The following is a 15,578-nucleotide window of genomic DNA, read 5'->3' as shown; positions in this document are numbered from 1 at the left end:
ACAAAACATTAAAAACAAATTACGTATTCCTAATTATAAAAAAAAATCTAAAGTCTACACCTCAATTCATATCTTAGCATTGCAAAAGAGGATACCTGTTTTTGATTATTATTATTTTTTAACTCTTCACTTATACAGTCATGGCTTTGTTGTTGATCCTTTGTCTAAGAAGTTAGATCCTCTTCACAGATGACTCAAGTAATAGCCAATTTTGCAGATGATCTTTTCTGGCTGTTTATCAGTCACATTGGGCTACCTTCTGGAGTTGGTACATGTCTTGCTTATCTCCAACTCTTCAACAAATTGTTTCTTTCTTTATGTATTTGTTTCATAACTGTGGCCTCTAAGCTCCTTCCACTGCTGGTTGCCTTATCTTCCAATTCCTTTTTGTTTCCATTATCAAAGACCTCTTCTGAACCTTTTGTCTTCAATGACCCTGAATTCCTGGTGATTGTCTTAAATTGTACATGAGTTTTTCACTTTTGAACCTTTAGCGACTTGTTCACTCTATCATATTTTCTTTCATTACTGGGATCGGGTAAATGATGTTCTGAAATCTATGCTTTTTATGCTCTTTTTACTTTCTTTTTTCAGAAAGCTTTATATTTGTACCCTAATTGTGCCTTCCTACTTAAAACTTGATTTGTGAAAGAAGGTGACCATTGTTTTTCACCAGTTGTGTTTCTACTTTGACTGGTCCCTGATTTTTTTTATGTCTTGTCAAAAATATTCATTGTTATCTTGCACATACTGAATCTTTCAGAGAGTCTTTGAAAAGATTATTGAAACATGCTCTTCAGATCTAGCTCTGGCTACTTTAACAAACTGGTTTCTGAAATTTATCGGTCATGCTTACTAGAATGTTCTCATATATTTTAAAACTAAATTTGGGTTACGTCTCACTAAACTTCACAATGTTTTGGGCATACTGGTCACAGTTCCCTTAGGCAGATATTCTGCAGGCCAGAATGTGGATAAATATGGATATGTTCTTAAACTATATTTTTGCATGTGATTGTGATACCTTAAACCAGATGGAATCCCTAGTAGGTGAGTTATTTTCTGCTACCTGCATTATTTACTTGAATCCACACCTCTGTTGTACATTCTAACCCAGGTATCATTATAAGGTCCAACAGCCCTTTTAATAATTATAGGGGCATCTTGAATTATAGGATCATTAAAAATCAAAATAAATAAATAAATAATGGCCTCCTTATAATATGATACTTTTTGTTTGAATGGATTCATCCAGTTGGGATCTTTAATTGTTACACATTGTTAGACAAAATTCCTCTCTTTTTACTCATGGTCCTTAAAAGGATGAAGCCCTCTGGAAATGAACAGAGGATACCATCTGGTGGCTAAGGATGCCTCAGCAAGTACCTTTCTCACCTCTGTATCACATCATTGCATAATATTTAGTACTTAAGATACTGAACATGAGAAGACCATTCTCCATATGATGTCTTGTTGTTCAAGCCAGGATGAGGAACAACTTACTGCTCTATATTTATCTTTCTTAACATGTTTAACTGTTTGATGTTCCCATTGTACTGTTTTTGAGTTGTAGAGCCCATTCTCTGGTCTTTTTAGGCCTTTTCAATTTTCCCTGGGTGTCCATGGATTTTGTGACTTGGCCATCTGTCAGATGTAGACAGAGTGGCTTTAGTATTGGGAACAAATCCAGTCATCAGCTAAGGGGTGTTAAAAAATAAATCACACTTTTTTCCCCGAAGTAATGACGAACTTGGTAGGACTGCGAATATTGTCACTCGTGAGAAAACGTAATTTAACGTACTCTTGGGTGTTTGACTCTTCAAATTAAATTTTTTGCGAAAACTTTTGAATCATGGTGCTCACTGAAACTCAGGTTTGTGTCACATGTGCTGCCTTCAGATTGGCTCAGAAACTAGTCTCAGACATGCTCCACAAATTCAAGTATTCCAATCGATACATCGCAATGCCAAATTTGAAACATCTGATTAATGTCTCAGAAGTTTTAGAATTGTTGAATTTGAAAGAGTGGTCCGTGAAAAAGTGGTGGAATGTGGATTGGGAACTCTCCAGATTTAAATCCCGCCCAAAATGTCGGAGCTTTCATTCAACAATGCACAGAAGAAATGTTGGATACTTTGCATGAATGCGAGAGACACAAATGTGAAACCTTGATTAGTGTTCTCACTGATGTGCTCACACACCACAGCCACAAAAACAGACATGTTTGTTGAATTGCTGAAATCTTTTGCAAATCGATTAAACCTCATGCGTGAAAACAATGGTGGCCTAATCAAGCGATATTGATACTTGGAATTACTTTTTTTGATTGAATTAAAATCTTATTTTACTTTATTATGCTCTCGGGGAAAAAAGTGTGATTTATTTTGCAACATCCCTTAATTCTCTGAGATTCTTCCACTACTAGTCAAGTTTAACACATTGTAATGTGATCATGACTACTTGTTATACCACCACCTGTGAACACATCTGAGAATGTGATGGTTCCACAGGTAAATGCTTACTGCCTAATTCCTTTTTTTTGCTATATGTTATTTAAAGGATGATGTTGGTTAGAAGACACTCTACTGAGAAGAATGCATTTTCAGAGTATCTTTATTTTATACAGTCTCTTATGAGACTGGATTCCCTTCAACTCTGCTTGATCACATTTTCAATTGTGGTGGTTAGATGGTTATCTTCCTACCTAATAACTGAAATTTTCATGAACCAGTGGTTCTTATAAGTTTCCCCCACCCTTTCTTCCATCTCAGTGTGAGTACTCTGTCTGTTTTGAATTTTATATTTTTATCATTAAAATTTAATTCCAAACAGCTACCACTGAAATCCATTTCCACACACCTCTCCACAATTGGGACATACGTGGTTTCCATCATGATGGCAATTACAAAATCTGGATTATGGTGGGAAACCAGAGCTATGTTTGTGGTTCCCAGGTGTCTGTGGAAATGGCAGTGAACTTTATATTTTGTGTTTCTAGCCTAGGAAGCATTAGGGAATTCCATTTTACAGACACCCTGTATAGCCTACATATTTTTTTTATATAGTTCTGTATACAAAATGTTAATAAAAGCAGTTACAAAAATCTTTTAAAATGCTTTTTTTTCACTCTATTATATTTTCATTTTGCTAGGTATGGAGTCTGGAAACAGGGCAACGCTTGGTTACTCTTCGAAACCATACAGATGGTGTGACATGTCTGCAGTTTAATGACAGCATCATTATCTCTGGATCTTATGATCAGACAGTAAAACTGTGGGATTTTAGTGTTTGTTGAATATAATACTAGCTATAATTGGGTGTCAGTTTTTCTGGAAGAAATGTATATAGCAAAGGTATACTGTGCTAATTTTTATGTGCATTTAATGTTTGCAAAATTTGGGTGCCAAACACCTTTATGTTTATTTATACATTAATTAGATGTTTTTTTTGGTTGTTTCTATATTGCATGTTCCATTAAGCTGCCATAAATGCTATATTTTTCCCACCATAGCATTATTTTCTAAATCTCTTTTGAAAATGCAAATAAATTTAGAATATGTTATAAATTCAGAGATAAGTAACCTTATTTTGAGATTAAAATATTTTATCAGAATTTAGTGTTTCAGCATAAATTAAGTAAAGGTGGTGAAATACTGAGCTTTCACAGAAGTAATTTATGATTTGCAAATATTGTGGTTATTTCAACATTCCCTATAAAGTTGTGATGTCAAGATTCTTCAAAAGACAGTGAAAGAAAATTTGTGGTGCCTTCGCTTTTATAATACTTTGTATTTGTGCATTTTTTCATCTTATAATTAAAACTTAATAATGTATAAATCATTATCAAAACTTGTTTAAGAAAGGAAGAAAAAAGAATTTTAGCTTATTACATGTAGAAAGTAGTAATCCATTGATGTATACAATACAGTTCTTAAACCATGCTCTAAAAGACTTAAACTAGTTTCTTGATTATGTCACTTGATTTTTCTTTCTGCAAACACATAAGCTATTTCTTGTATTAATCTGGGTTTCAAATATAGGATTTTTTATCTTTTAGGTTGTATTAAGTAAAATGTATATCTCTTAGACAATCTTTGAAAGCTAAATTTCTGAGAAATTAACAGAAATGTGTCTGTCTACGAGATTTACATGCTAACTTTGAGCTAACTCCTACCTAAATTCGTGTATTTAATGTGAACTGCAATGATGTATGATGATGTCATTGTGCAACAATAGCTCTCCACCAATAGGAGAGGGACACAACCTACATGTGCAGTAAATCCCTCTGTGCACTTGATAACATTCTTTTCCTCAGCATTATATTGAATAGGTGTGTTCAAATTTCTCATGTAAGTTCAATCTGATGAGATTTGCATTTGTTAATGAAACTTTGCTTTTCATTTTACATAGGCTTTTGTTTCAGAAGCATTGATTATTACAGTAGTTCCTGGTGGATAAGACCCCTCCCAATAACAACTTCCTTTTAAATACGACTTTTTTTTTATGCACGGAACAATTTTACTTTTATCTGACCTTCCACAAACAACTTCCTGATAGATGCAACATACGACCATGATTTTTGGGAGGAAGGTCAAATGACAACCTCTCTGTAACGACTTTTCTTCGTATCAATAATGTAATTTACAGAGAGACATGAATACAGTGTATACAGTAAGGAACAAAGAGGTTAAATTACCAGAGATTGCTTCACAGCTTAGTAAATGTAGCTTGCTACCTTGAGGTGTTCAAGTCAAACTTCTTGGTACATACACTTAGGTATTTTGATTTATAAACTTTCAGATCCTGAAAGGTAACTAGGGATGGTCAGAAACAGTTGGTGGAATTAAGGATTATTCTTTTAGTGAATGTAGGAGATTTTGAGATAGTGGCTTAGACGTTAAGTAACTTGATTAGGATTTGCTAGTAGGGTGTGAAGATTATTAATTCAAGTCTTTATTACCAAAGTATCTTTAAAATACTTTTACTTTATAGGAATCAAATTCTTCATTCTGAGCGAGTAACTGTTCATTAATCAAGCCTTCAATAACATTCATTAAATTTCTCACTACAGAGAAAAGATTATCAATTAAAACATTATGTAAAAAATGCTCAGATATAATTTATGAGTTCTCCTTAATACTACATATTTTACATCAATTTTTAACTATGCTATTCGACTAGGGATGATAGCAATAATTACTTACACATAGTTTGTGCATTTTAGATTTTCAGTACTCTGGAGGATAAACATCTTTAAAAGTTGTGAAGTAGTCGGTCTAGTAGGGTCTGCAATCAGCATCAGTTTTCAAGGTCCAGTAATATCTGCAATCAGTATTAGTTTTCAAGGTCCAGTAGGGGCTGCAATCAGCATCAGTTTTTAAGGTCCAGTATGGGCTGCAATCAGCATCAGTTTTCAACTGGTGTGAAAATTATTAGCTTCTGTTCTCAGCACTGGAAAACTGATTTTTTGTCCAAAAACTTGACTTTTCATCCACATTTTCGTATGTTCTTACAATGATTCAACTAGTTCGCAAGTAGGTCCTCTGTCTAATTGGTCAATTCCGATGTTTTATCAATCCAAAACTAATTGTTAATTGGTTATGATCAAGAGCTGTTAATCAGCAGCCTATTAGCATGTATATCCCCTGAGTTTTTTATAGAATTCACTTCCTCTAGTTATTGTCGATAATATAAACTTTATGTAGTCTTTCTCAATGTTACGATCATGTTTGTTTATGTAGATAAGACAAACCACTAATTTATACTGCAGCTTGGAATGCATCACAGTATTTGTTTTAATATATACATTTCTTTCTGTGGTCAAATGTCTTTATGTAACTTCCATTATACATTCACTAATGTGCATGTCTTTTCTTTGCTTGACATGTATGTGTATCATACATGAATATTCACAAAAATTTTATTTTTCATCTACCGAAGCATGTGTAAGCCTTATATGTTTCATACTCAATTGTCCGATCTGGACAGTAACAATTACACGAAATATCATGGAAAAAGCTGGCACCAGGGAAATGGTATCCCCACTGTGAATCCCCCCCACCTTCTTCTTCAAGTGGAGCACGGGAGACCATTTTCACTTACCAGTTCCTAGATGCTGGGGTGGTGGATCATGGAGAATCCTCACCATTTGGGCTTAGCATAATACAATGAGAAGTAGGGTGGTGGTGACACTGTTAGTATAGTATAGGTCACCCCCTCACACAGCTACTGTATCCTCCTGCAGCCCAAGTCAAGATGAGCACACATTGTATGGTGTAATCACACTCTAACCATCCTACATATATTGGCTCACCAACCAGTTGTGTGCATATGCTCAGTTGGTCAAGATCACATTCTGTCATCCCTGTGATACTTCAAGCACTTTTGACTTTCCTTCCATTTCATCTTGCACGAAGAGTATACACTTGTTGAAATGGGATGCAGTCTCCCATGGGTGTACCCATATGTAGCCCCTGACATCAGATGTCACACTCCATGGACTTGTCCTTTGGGCAATTTCTGAAGGGTTTAATTTTGCCTTCTGTTGATGGAAGACTACTGTCATATGATGATGTCATCATGCACCAGCACAGATCACATTAAACACGTGAATATTAGGTGGGAGTTAGCTCAAGGCCTTGCAAGTCTCATAGGCAGATGAGTGAATGATATAGCTATCCTGTGTATGGAGGTGAATATCTATTGGAAATACATTTCTGATAATGAAAATGTTAACTTCAACAAAATGTTTTTTATTGAAGGCAAGTGTATTTTCTGTGTGAACTTGTTTATATGAAGGTAGAACTTTGTGGTTAGGTTGTAATTGATAAATCACAACTCAGCAAAGTAGAATATTTGCTGTTTTACAAACTTACCTGTGAAAATTTGTAATTTAAAGAAATTATTTTCAGCTCTCAAATTTATATTTTAATAAGTTTATGAGGTATTATTCAAACTTTATGGCCATACTACTGGTATATTAGGCTGGGCTTAAGATGAGTTAATGAATTTAAATGTTACTTATAGGTTTCACTTAGATTGATAAAGATTTAATTCAGTTTATAGGTTTGTCAAGAAATGTGTGAGGTACAAATGTTTTTAAATTTTTCCTTCATCAATAAATGTAACTGTGCTTTCTAGGTTTGCCACTAAGTTGATATACTAGCAATGGTAGTAGTATGTTTATCCTAATTGATAACAGTGGTTTAAAGGGTTGTTCTGAGTTGATACAGGAGGTTCTTATTGTGTATAGATTTTTTGCTGTTGTTGTTTGGTTGGTTGTTAAGGTTGGTAATTATCTACTAAAACACTTCTGGTTAACGCAAAATGGATTATCAGCTTCTGACCAGTTTTTCACATATTTATTGTTTAGAATCAGCAGTTGATTTATTGTGATGCTGCTGTAATTGTTTTGGTACATGGGGATAACTGAATCTGTTATTTTTACACATGTTCACTCAGCACATGATGTGCAAATCAAAATCTTTATACACACCACTATGCAAAAAAAAAGAAGTGGTTGTTTCTAATATGAATTTCATATTGTCAATAGTTTCACTATGTAATCTAGAAATTAAGAGTATAATTGTCTCAATTTCTTGCTTTTTATGAGTTAGTTAATTATGTTACAGTTCCTATTGTATGCATAAAAACGTTTTATTGATGCATCATTTTGTGTGAAAAACTTCAAATTTAATAATGTTTAAAGGAAATCCTTTAGCTTGTACTCTTTGCTGTTTGCATATCTCTGTCAGTGAATAATATTTATAGGTAACTGAATAAATATTGGAAGACTATATTTTTGATTAATAATAAGGTAGTCCTAAAAAATTACAAATACTGAAAAAAAAATTAAAGCTAATTTGTTCTTAACTTGTAAGGCTTATAGTGAAACCGTAAATTGTGGCTTGTAAAGTTTGACTTTATTCATTATTATCTATTTCTCAAAATGAAATTGTAAAAAACTGCTGAACACTCTTCCCCCATAAACTTTGGAGTTCAATTGTTATATGAAGTGTCTGTCCAGTAGATTGTTGATATTATGAAACAAGATTTCTTCTTTAACATTCCAAGAATGATTTTATTTCTACCTTCAAAACCTTGGTGGCCATGTACAGTACCACTTAACCTTTCATCCACAGGTTATTTTGTATTTATGTTTTAGAGACATGGTTTCAGAAGTTGCTATACCCTCTGTTTTGTGTTACTAAAGAAAAAAAATTCCTTCAAGGTGAGATAAGACAGTGCACTTGACATGCCAGCTATGGTTTTATGGATGTTGCATGTTTTTTTTGGTTTTGAGCAGTTTATCAGACTATATATTGTTTTCTCTGGGCTGATTAGAATCCTAAGTATCTTCTCAGGACAGTAGAAATCTACTGAAACACAGAGTAAAATATTTAATTTCATGCACACTTCAGTTTAATGCACATTTTTTCAGGTTTATCCCTTTTTCATATTATTATTACAATAATAGGAGTTAGCCTAGTAAATCTTATAAAGAATGATCCATTGCAATGAAAATGTATCTTTATAATAATACAACAAACTTACCAAATTTCAACATTGATTATCTTGTAATCCATAACATTTGTCAGTAGATCCTCCTTAAGTAAAATCCACAAAGTATGACATGTTCCCTTGACCCCTCCCTCTTTTTTAAAGTGTAAAGTATTTATGAATAATCTTGGATAATAATCATATGAATGGAATATATCTATAAGAAAGTTTTATAATAATAAATACCAAACACAAAACTTATTCTGTTCCATTATTTAAAGTAAAATGCTTGCAATAAAGTTACATTTTAACTAAATCAAAGTATGTTTTCATTCAAAAAAGAATTACAGTAGATCTTAAGATCTTAGTGGCTGTGCGATATGCAAACTGAAAAACAGGATGTACTTATCACTTGAAGTTTTTTATAAGGCTAAAATGATAATGGATTTATTGTATTAGAGAGATTTTGCACTAAAATGTTATACAATGTTGTGTTCCTTTATATATATATATATATATCATTTATACTGTGTAGTTTATTGGCTTGTATCAAGCTAGTTTATTTCTTGTGTATGAAGAGTGTATAATATATAGATTGAACATACAAACATCATGCTTAAAAACTTTAGAGCAAAACTACAGTATTTTTTAGCACAAAACAACATATCGAAATTCTTAATATAATTGCTTAGGTTATTTTCCTATAGAGAATATTGTCTGTATTTTAAGGTATTATTCAGGTATAGTAGCCTTTATTAGTTCTTTTGATATGGAGAAAAAAATTTCTTTGTTATCCTTTTTCTCATTGCTTAACAATTCAAAGTGTATGGATACTTCCACACTAAATAAGTTAAAAGTAAATTAGAGAAGATTTTACACCCATCACAATGAAGCATTTTAAATTTTAGGTGTAGATGTACAAGTAAAAAATTGCAAGCAACATAAATCCACATTGAGAAGTGTGCCCCCAAAGTAAACATTTAACCAGGTATTCCTCTATTAGATTATTAACATTGTGGTATAAATCTATTTCCAATATATGTACACTAATTGTGTAAAGTATGTAAAACATTTGAGTTGATTAACTAATGTTAAATTGTAACTTCAAACAATACCTTACCTCTTTTCACATACTAGCTTTTCTCGACTTGTGCTGCACTCTATATGCACATTTGTTGCTCACCACTAGCCTTGATGCTCTCACCTATCCTCATGTGATTATTCATTTATAGCTGATAGCTGTGCCATAGCATGTGACAACCCTCCACCAATAGGAGTGTAATGCACTCTCTGAGCACAGCTGATCCCCTCTATAGTCTAGAGCACTATCATCACTTCACGATTTGGCACTCATGTGAAAGACTTGTTCCCATTCGTCTTTAAGTCTTGTGCTCATCCAAAAGTTTTCGTTTTGAAACTTTTTTAAACACACCTGCCATCACTACCAAATGAACAGTAAATAGTGATCAAATGTCTACTTATCATGCAACAGTCACATAGGCACATCCACACATGGCAACACTACTGAGACAACTAACAAGCAGTGTTGACTCACTTGACCACTGGTCTCTTAAAGCACAGGCAACATCATGTCTAGGAAAATGTAACTGTCAGCCCAAACAACAGGTGTTTCAATGTACTTGGGGGTAGTGGAGGATGGAGTGAATAATATGTCATAACTTTCTAATGGCATAGTAGTCTTAATACTTTTTCTTATACACTGCACCCTTGCCTTCTGACTAATGTTGGTTGTGGCAGTTTATTTTTCAACTTTTGATAACGAATGATAATCTTTATAATAGTTATGTCCTTATCTTTTTTATATTCTTCTCTCTTCCAGACCACAGGAAAGAGAAGTGTGGGCTCCATAGTGAATACGGGTGCTGTATTTCCGTGGGTCTTGCTCATTTGTGATGTCTACAATCGTCTGTATGTTCGCTGGATCCTTGCTTGGGATCTCTTGTCCTCAACCATTCTCCTTCCTTATTCAAAGACATCATCTGGTGACTCGATAAAACTACTCTCGTAGTGGGTATTCCTTTTGTCCAGATCAACTTCTGATTCCAGATACCTTCTTGATGATATGGAGATGGAATGTCTCGACTCTCTCATGAATTCGGGTCATTGGTACCATGACATATTGTCCCTTCAAATCCATCTCTTAGTACTTTTGGCAGGACGTCAAATTTTGAATCTTTTTTAGGTTGATTCACAGACGTCTCTTGATGATACATACAGTCAACTCTGTAGTTGTATCCTTTATCAGTTGTCAGGGGACACTTCATTTCGCTTTCCCTGTTTCCACATTATCAACATCCTTTTCTGGGCCCATTCCATACAAGTACGTAAATAGGATGTTCTATTCCAGGTGCCCTGATTGTTGTTATGGGTTGTCTCTCAAGGCCTGCCAAGATACAACCTAGCCATCACTACCATCTGGACACTTTTTTAGATGTTTTTGCCACTCTTCTCCATACCCTATTTCCTCTTTTCTGGTCTCCTTTTCCTCTTCTCTCAGCCTTATCTAGGGATGCATTCTTTTAGGACTGGTCTTCTCTTCTCCCTCTTGCTGGACACTCCATGTTGAGTCCTCCTGATAACTCTGTATTGGCTATCTCAGCCAGAGTTTCCTCTGTTGCACATTCTCCTGTCCTCTTCTTTTCCTTTACTTCTGTCACTCTTTACTCCTCCAACTTCACTCCTCCCATCCAACACTGTCGTAACTCTGACTTCACTTGTGGAGTTTGTCCAGTACCTTCCAAGATGTTCCAGTCTCTTTACTTGTAGCCTTCCTTCTTTCTTGTCTGGTGCATTCTTCCTACCTTCTTGTCTATCGATGACATTCTGTAGTTGGTCTTTGCATCATGTTTCATTCCCTTTCTTCAATTTCCCATCTTTTTGAATTTTTTCATGAGCTGGTTGATCAAGGATTATTACATTTGGCCATGGCTAGTTACCAGGCAGCTCTACTTAATAATTTTGGTTTTCTTATTGTTGGCATGTATTCTCCTCTCCTGTCTTTTCCATGCATTTTTATTCCTTTTGTCTCCTTTGTCCTACTCATCTTGCAGTCCTTCTTGATTGGTACCTGAATATTGTTTTCCATGCCCTTAATTTTCCTCTCTTTGATCCTTTAGTCTCTTGTTCCTTGTACCATTTTTTGCTTAGATCTGACTTGTTTTTGCCAGTGGCTGTGGGAGATATGATGTGTATGCCATTACTGCTTCCCAAATTTTTTCCTTCCATTCTCCATATTATTCTCCTTATGTTCCGAATCATTTCTCTCTGTCTCATCCATGTGGTACATTCTTTGACCTACTCTGCTCCTTCTCATGGTTCACACTCCCATCTATTTATATTTTGAAATTCCTCATCTACCCGAGATGTTTCTTCTATTAGGGATAGCTACAGCACTTCATCGATTTTGCCTATGCTTTATTCAGTGTAGATTCACGTGGACTTATACAAGGTTTCTCTCACCAAATCCGACACCTTATTTTCTCTCTCTGGCTCTTTACTTCTGTCATTTATTGGAGGGGTAAATGAAAACAGGTGTGTGGACTACCCCACTTTCATTGCACATTTTTTCATCTTCCAGATATCAACTTTCTCCTGTTGCCATACTACATACTCTTTAATGACCCTGAAGGGGTAAGTTCTCTTTTTATGTATCTTACCTTAACAGTGGCCTACTTCTACATATCTGGATCTTGCTCTGTGACAAATGGTGCCTGTCTAGGTGTATTTAACTTCAACTCTGCACCATATGGCCATACAGTTCTGTAACACTCATTGAAGAGATGGGGTGTTTCACAAGACTGCTAGGCTTTGCCTCATGGTGTTTTGCTTCATAAATAAAGCCCACACTAGACCATACCAACTCATTGACTATCATGAGTAAAGCAGTGTTAGGATTGCCCATCCCTCCAGTTCTAGTTGAATAAACCAGGACCAGCCTGCTTTTCAAAATAGGGTTTTTGTGGTCTTACAGTGTTACATTCCTCCGTACTCTCCAGTGCATCCCCCCCTCTTCCAGTGGAGTATGGGGTCCTTGCCACTTACTAGTTACTGCTGAGTGTGACCAATTCCATGTAATCAAGAGTATGGCAGTGGTGTTCTGTTGGTATAGATGGTGAGTACTGTCCTCCTACTACAGACTGGAAGACAAATACCCAATATGCAGTTAACCCTCTCAGCTGGCTTTCCTCCATCCTAGTGGTGTCTGTATGTGTTCCCTTTGTGGTCTGATGTTGGATCAGCATAGGACTATCCAATCTAAGTCCTCACACAATGTTGTTAGGGACCCTCCTCCTCCTACCACAGAACAGATAAAATCCTGATGTGTCCTGGTGTGGACTGGAGCTGACCCACCACAATTGCCTTCCCCCTTCCTACAATTACACAGATGATGTATTTCCAGCCTGGTGTTGGTTGTGTGCTGAGACTGCACACACTTGCCCTGGCTGGATTGAATGGAAGTTGTTTTCCTTTCTGCTTCCTGGTCTTGAAGTGAAGATGATTGGGACCCTCCTCCTACCATGGGCCAGAAGACAAATACTCAATGCTGCCTGGTTTTGGACTGGAGTTGATTCACCGAATATGGTCTGATGTGCCCTAGCCACTCTACACCATCTAGCACATTTAATTATAGATTGGATGTGCTTTTCTCTGCCAGATTTAGTGGCACTTATCTTTACAACAGGTGAAGAGTATACCTGGTACAGATGGGGTGTGGTCTTCCATAAGTGTGATTCCATACAGTAGAATATCATCCTCCATGGGTTCTCTTCAGGCACTTTCCAAAGAGTGCTCACCCAAGTAACTTTTGCACCAGTCCCTCCACCATTTCCTTGTGGGATACTAGTAATTATGTGAGTAGAGGTAAGGTATCATTTTGGAAGTTAACATTTTCCCACACTGAAAATGTATTTTGAATAGATACTTACCTCTTTTCACACTTCTGGCGCATCATTTTCCTTAATCCCGAGTTGAGGACAGTGCTCTGCAGTATAGGAGGAGTCAGCTGTGCAAGAAGGGTATGCTACTTTCTTATTGGTGGAGGGTTTTTGCATACTACAGTCCAGCTATATCACATGTAATCACATGAGGGCAGGTGGGAGCATGATGGGGTGTGGTCTTCCATAAGTGTGATTCCATACAGTAGAATATCATCCTCCATGGGTTCACTACAGTGCAGCTATATCACATGTAATCACATGAGGGCAGGTGGGAGCATGATGGCTAGTGGCGAGAAAATATTATGTATATAGAGGGCAACACAAGTCAAGAATAACTGTTACATGAGAAGGGGTATCTATTGGAAATATATTTTCGGTGTAGGAAAATGTTAACATTCACCATACCAGTTACCCATAAAGTAATACTGTTTTATATTGAAACTGGTGTTTTGTTGCAATTTTGTGGGAAGGATAAAAAAATATTTCAGTTTCTAAACAAATGAATATGCTCTATGAATAACGATTTCTTATCTATGCATTTTTGTCCATATAAAAACAGCCATGAACTATTGTGTAAGTTGTCAATAAAGCAAGAAGAAAAACTAATAAATGGTGTGTTACTTTTTTCATCTGTTTTGTAAAGAAACAAGAAGACCATCATGATCTGTACCATCTTTGTTATTGTAATAGTTAATTGAAAATAAGCAAGAATTAAAAGTTTGTACTGTATGCAAAATATGTGTGAAATATTGAAATAATTACCAAAGTATATTGATAGTGCTATAAGACAGTAGGAATCAGGCAAAAATAGTAGTCACAATAGTAACTGGTGAAGTATAAAAGATTGTATGATAACATTGTTTAATCACCATCATAGACATTTAGAAGACATACTGGAATGTAACACTTTCATTATATTGTTTGTGATGATAAAGCAACAGAAGATCAATCTATATATTTTAAGGCTGAATGTCCAACAAATTATAATGTATATGTTTCAAGTTATTAGATATCATTCAAATCATTATGTTCATTGTATGGCTCCTCACACATAAATACTTCCAATGAAAAAGAGTTTGAGAACCAGTCATCAACACAGTCCAAGAACAGCATGGCACCACATTTGTATGCAGCTTTGCAAGACTGTTCATGCTGTGTAGGTGATAGCTTACCGACATCCAAATTCTGGAGTTTCTTCTGAGTGATCGGTAGAATGTCTAGCTAGGGCATCAGGTAACTGGTTCTCTTTTCCTTTTCTCTGAACTATTTCAAATGTTAAGTCTTGCAATTTTACTGACCAGTGCATTACCAGTTAACTTAAGAGCTGTCTCTAACCATCTCAAGGCAGCATGGTCAGTTATAACTGTAAATTCTTCTCCATCTCGGTATACCGTAAATTTTTCTACAACCCAAACTATGGCTAGACATTCTAACTTTGTTGTAGTAGTTTCTTTCTGCACAATGCAGTGTTCTACTGTCATGTGCTATGATGCACTGGCTTTAGAAATACATTTCTGTCATATCTAAAGGACAGATTAAACACCACAAATAAAGAAAATAATTTTAAAAAAGAAAGTTGCGAAATTTTAGATGATGAAAATTCAGGATTTGTAGATGTTGTAAAAATTGCAATTTTTTTAAACACTTTGAAAAATTAAGTTATAAGGCTAGAGAGAGAGATTTATGTGATAAATATTGTTCGGTATCTGATTGTTTGTTAATTTCCGGTATAAGTTCATTCCAAGAAACTTCAGTGATACAAGATCCTTTCTTAATTAAGACTAGTTTATTATTTCTCTATACAACTTTTTTGTAATACACAGAATTTCCACAGTCACCTTAAACTTAACAACCTTTATAACACGCTATAAATCAGTGATTCACACACTTTACTTACGGTGCCTATTGTTTGCTTGACTCAATTATCTATCTCTTCTTCAATCGTGCTAGCTTTATTTGCCGAGCTTATATACTAAAAAACAGTGCACCTCACAAATACTCCGACATTCGCGAGATTCCTCGATAAGTCATGATCCTTCTAGAAACTCCAGCGTGCATGCTCCCAGCATCGCAAGACTTCCACTGTCTTAACACTGCCTCTTCCTTAGTATTGTTCACCCC

General features: G+C 35.3%; 1 protein-coding gene and 1 long non-coding RNA gene across 5 annotated transcripts in view; one reads left to right on the top strand and one right to left on the bottom strand.

The window, feature by feature from the left end:
- LOC111086601 overlaps positions 1-2,209 on the bottom strand; it is a 6,711-nt gene extending 4,502 nt beyond the window's left edge. Inside the window, exon 1 of the long non-coding RNA XR_002611350.1 lies at positions 2,198-2,209. This is a non-coding gene — a long non-coding RNA (uncharacterized LOC111086601). The remainder of the gene's footprint in view (positions 1-2,197) is intronic.
- LOC106462768 (probable E3 ubiquitin ligase complex SCF subunit sconB) overlaps positions 1-14,063 on the top strand; it is a 74,197-nt gene extending 60,134 nt beyond the window's left edge. For all 4 annotated transcript variants that reach the window (XM_022390095.1, XM_022390096.1, XM_022390094.1 and 1 more), the window contains exon 13: positions 3,152-14,063. In XM_022390095.1, the coding sequence (XP_022245803.1) occupies positions 3,152-3,295 (144 nt within the window). In that variant the 3' untranslated portion in view covers positions 3,296-14,063. The remainder of the gene's footprint in view (positions 1-3,151) is intronic.
- The last annotated feature ends 1,515 nt before the right edge of the window (positions 14,064-15,578 follow it).

Source organism: Limulus polyphemus, unplaced genomic scaffold (assembly GCF_000517525.1).
Source record: "Limulus polyphemus unplaced genomic scaffold, Limulus_polyphemus-2.1.2 Scaffold1244, whole genome shotgun sequence".
Classification (NCBI taxonomy): domain Eukaryota; kingdom Metazoa; phylum Arthropoda; class Merostomata; order Xiphosura; family Limulidae; genus Limulus; species Limulus polyphemus.
The sequence above is the reverse complement of the archived record's forward strand: the minus strand, read 5'-3'. Positions and strand labels throughout refer to the sequence as shown.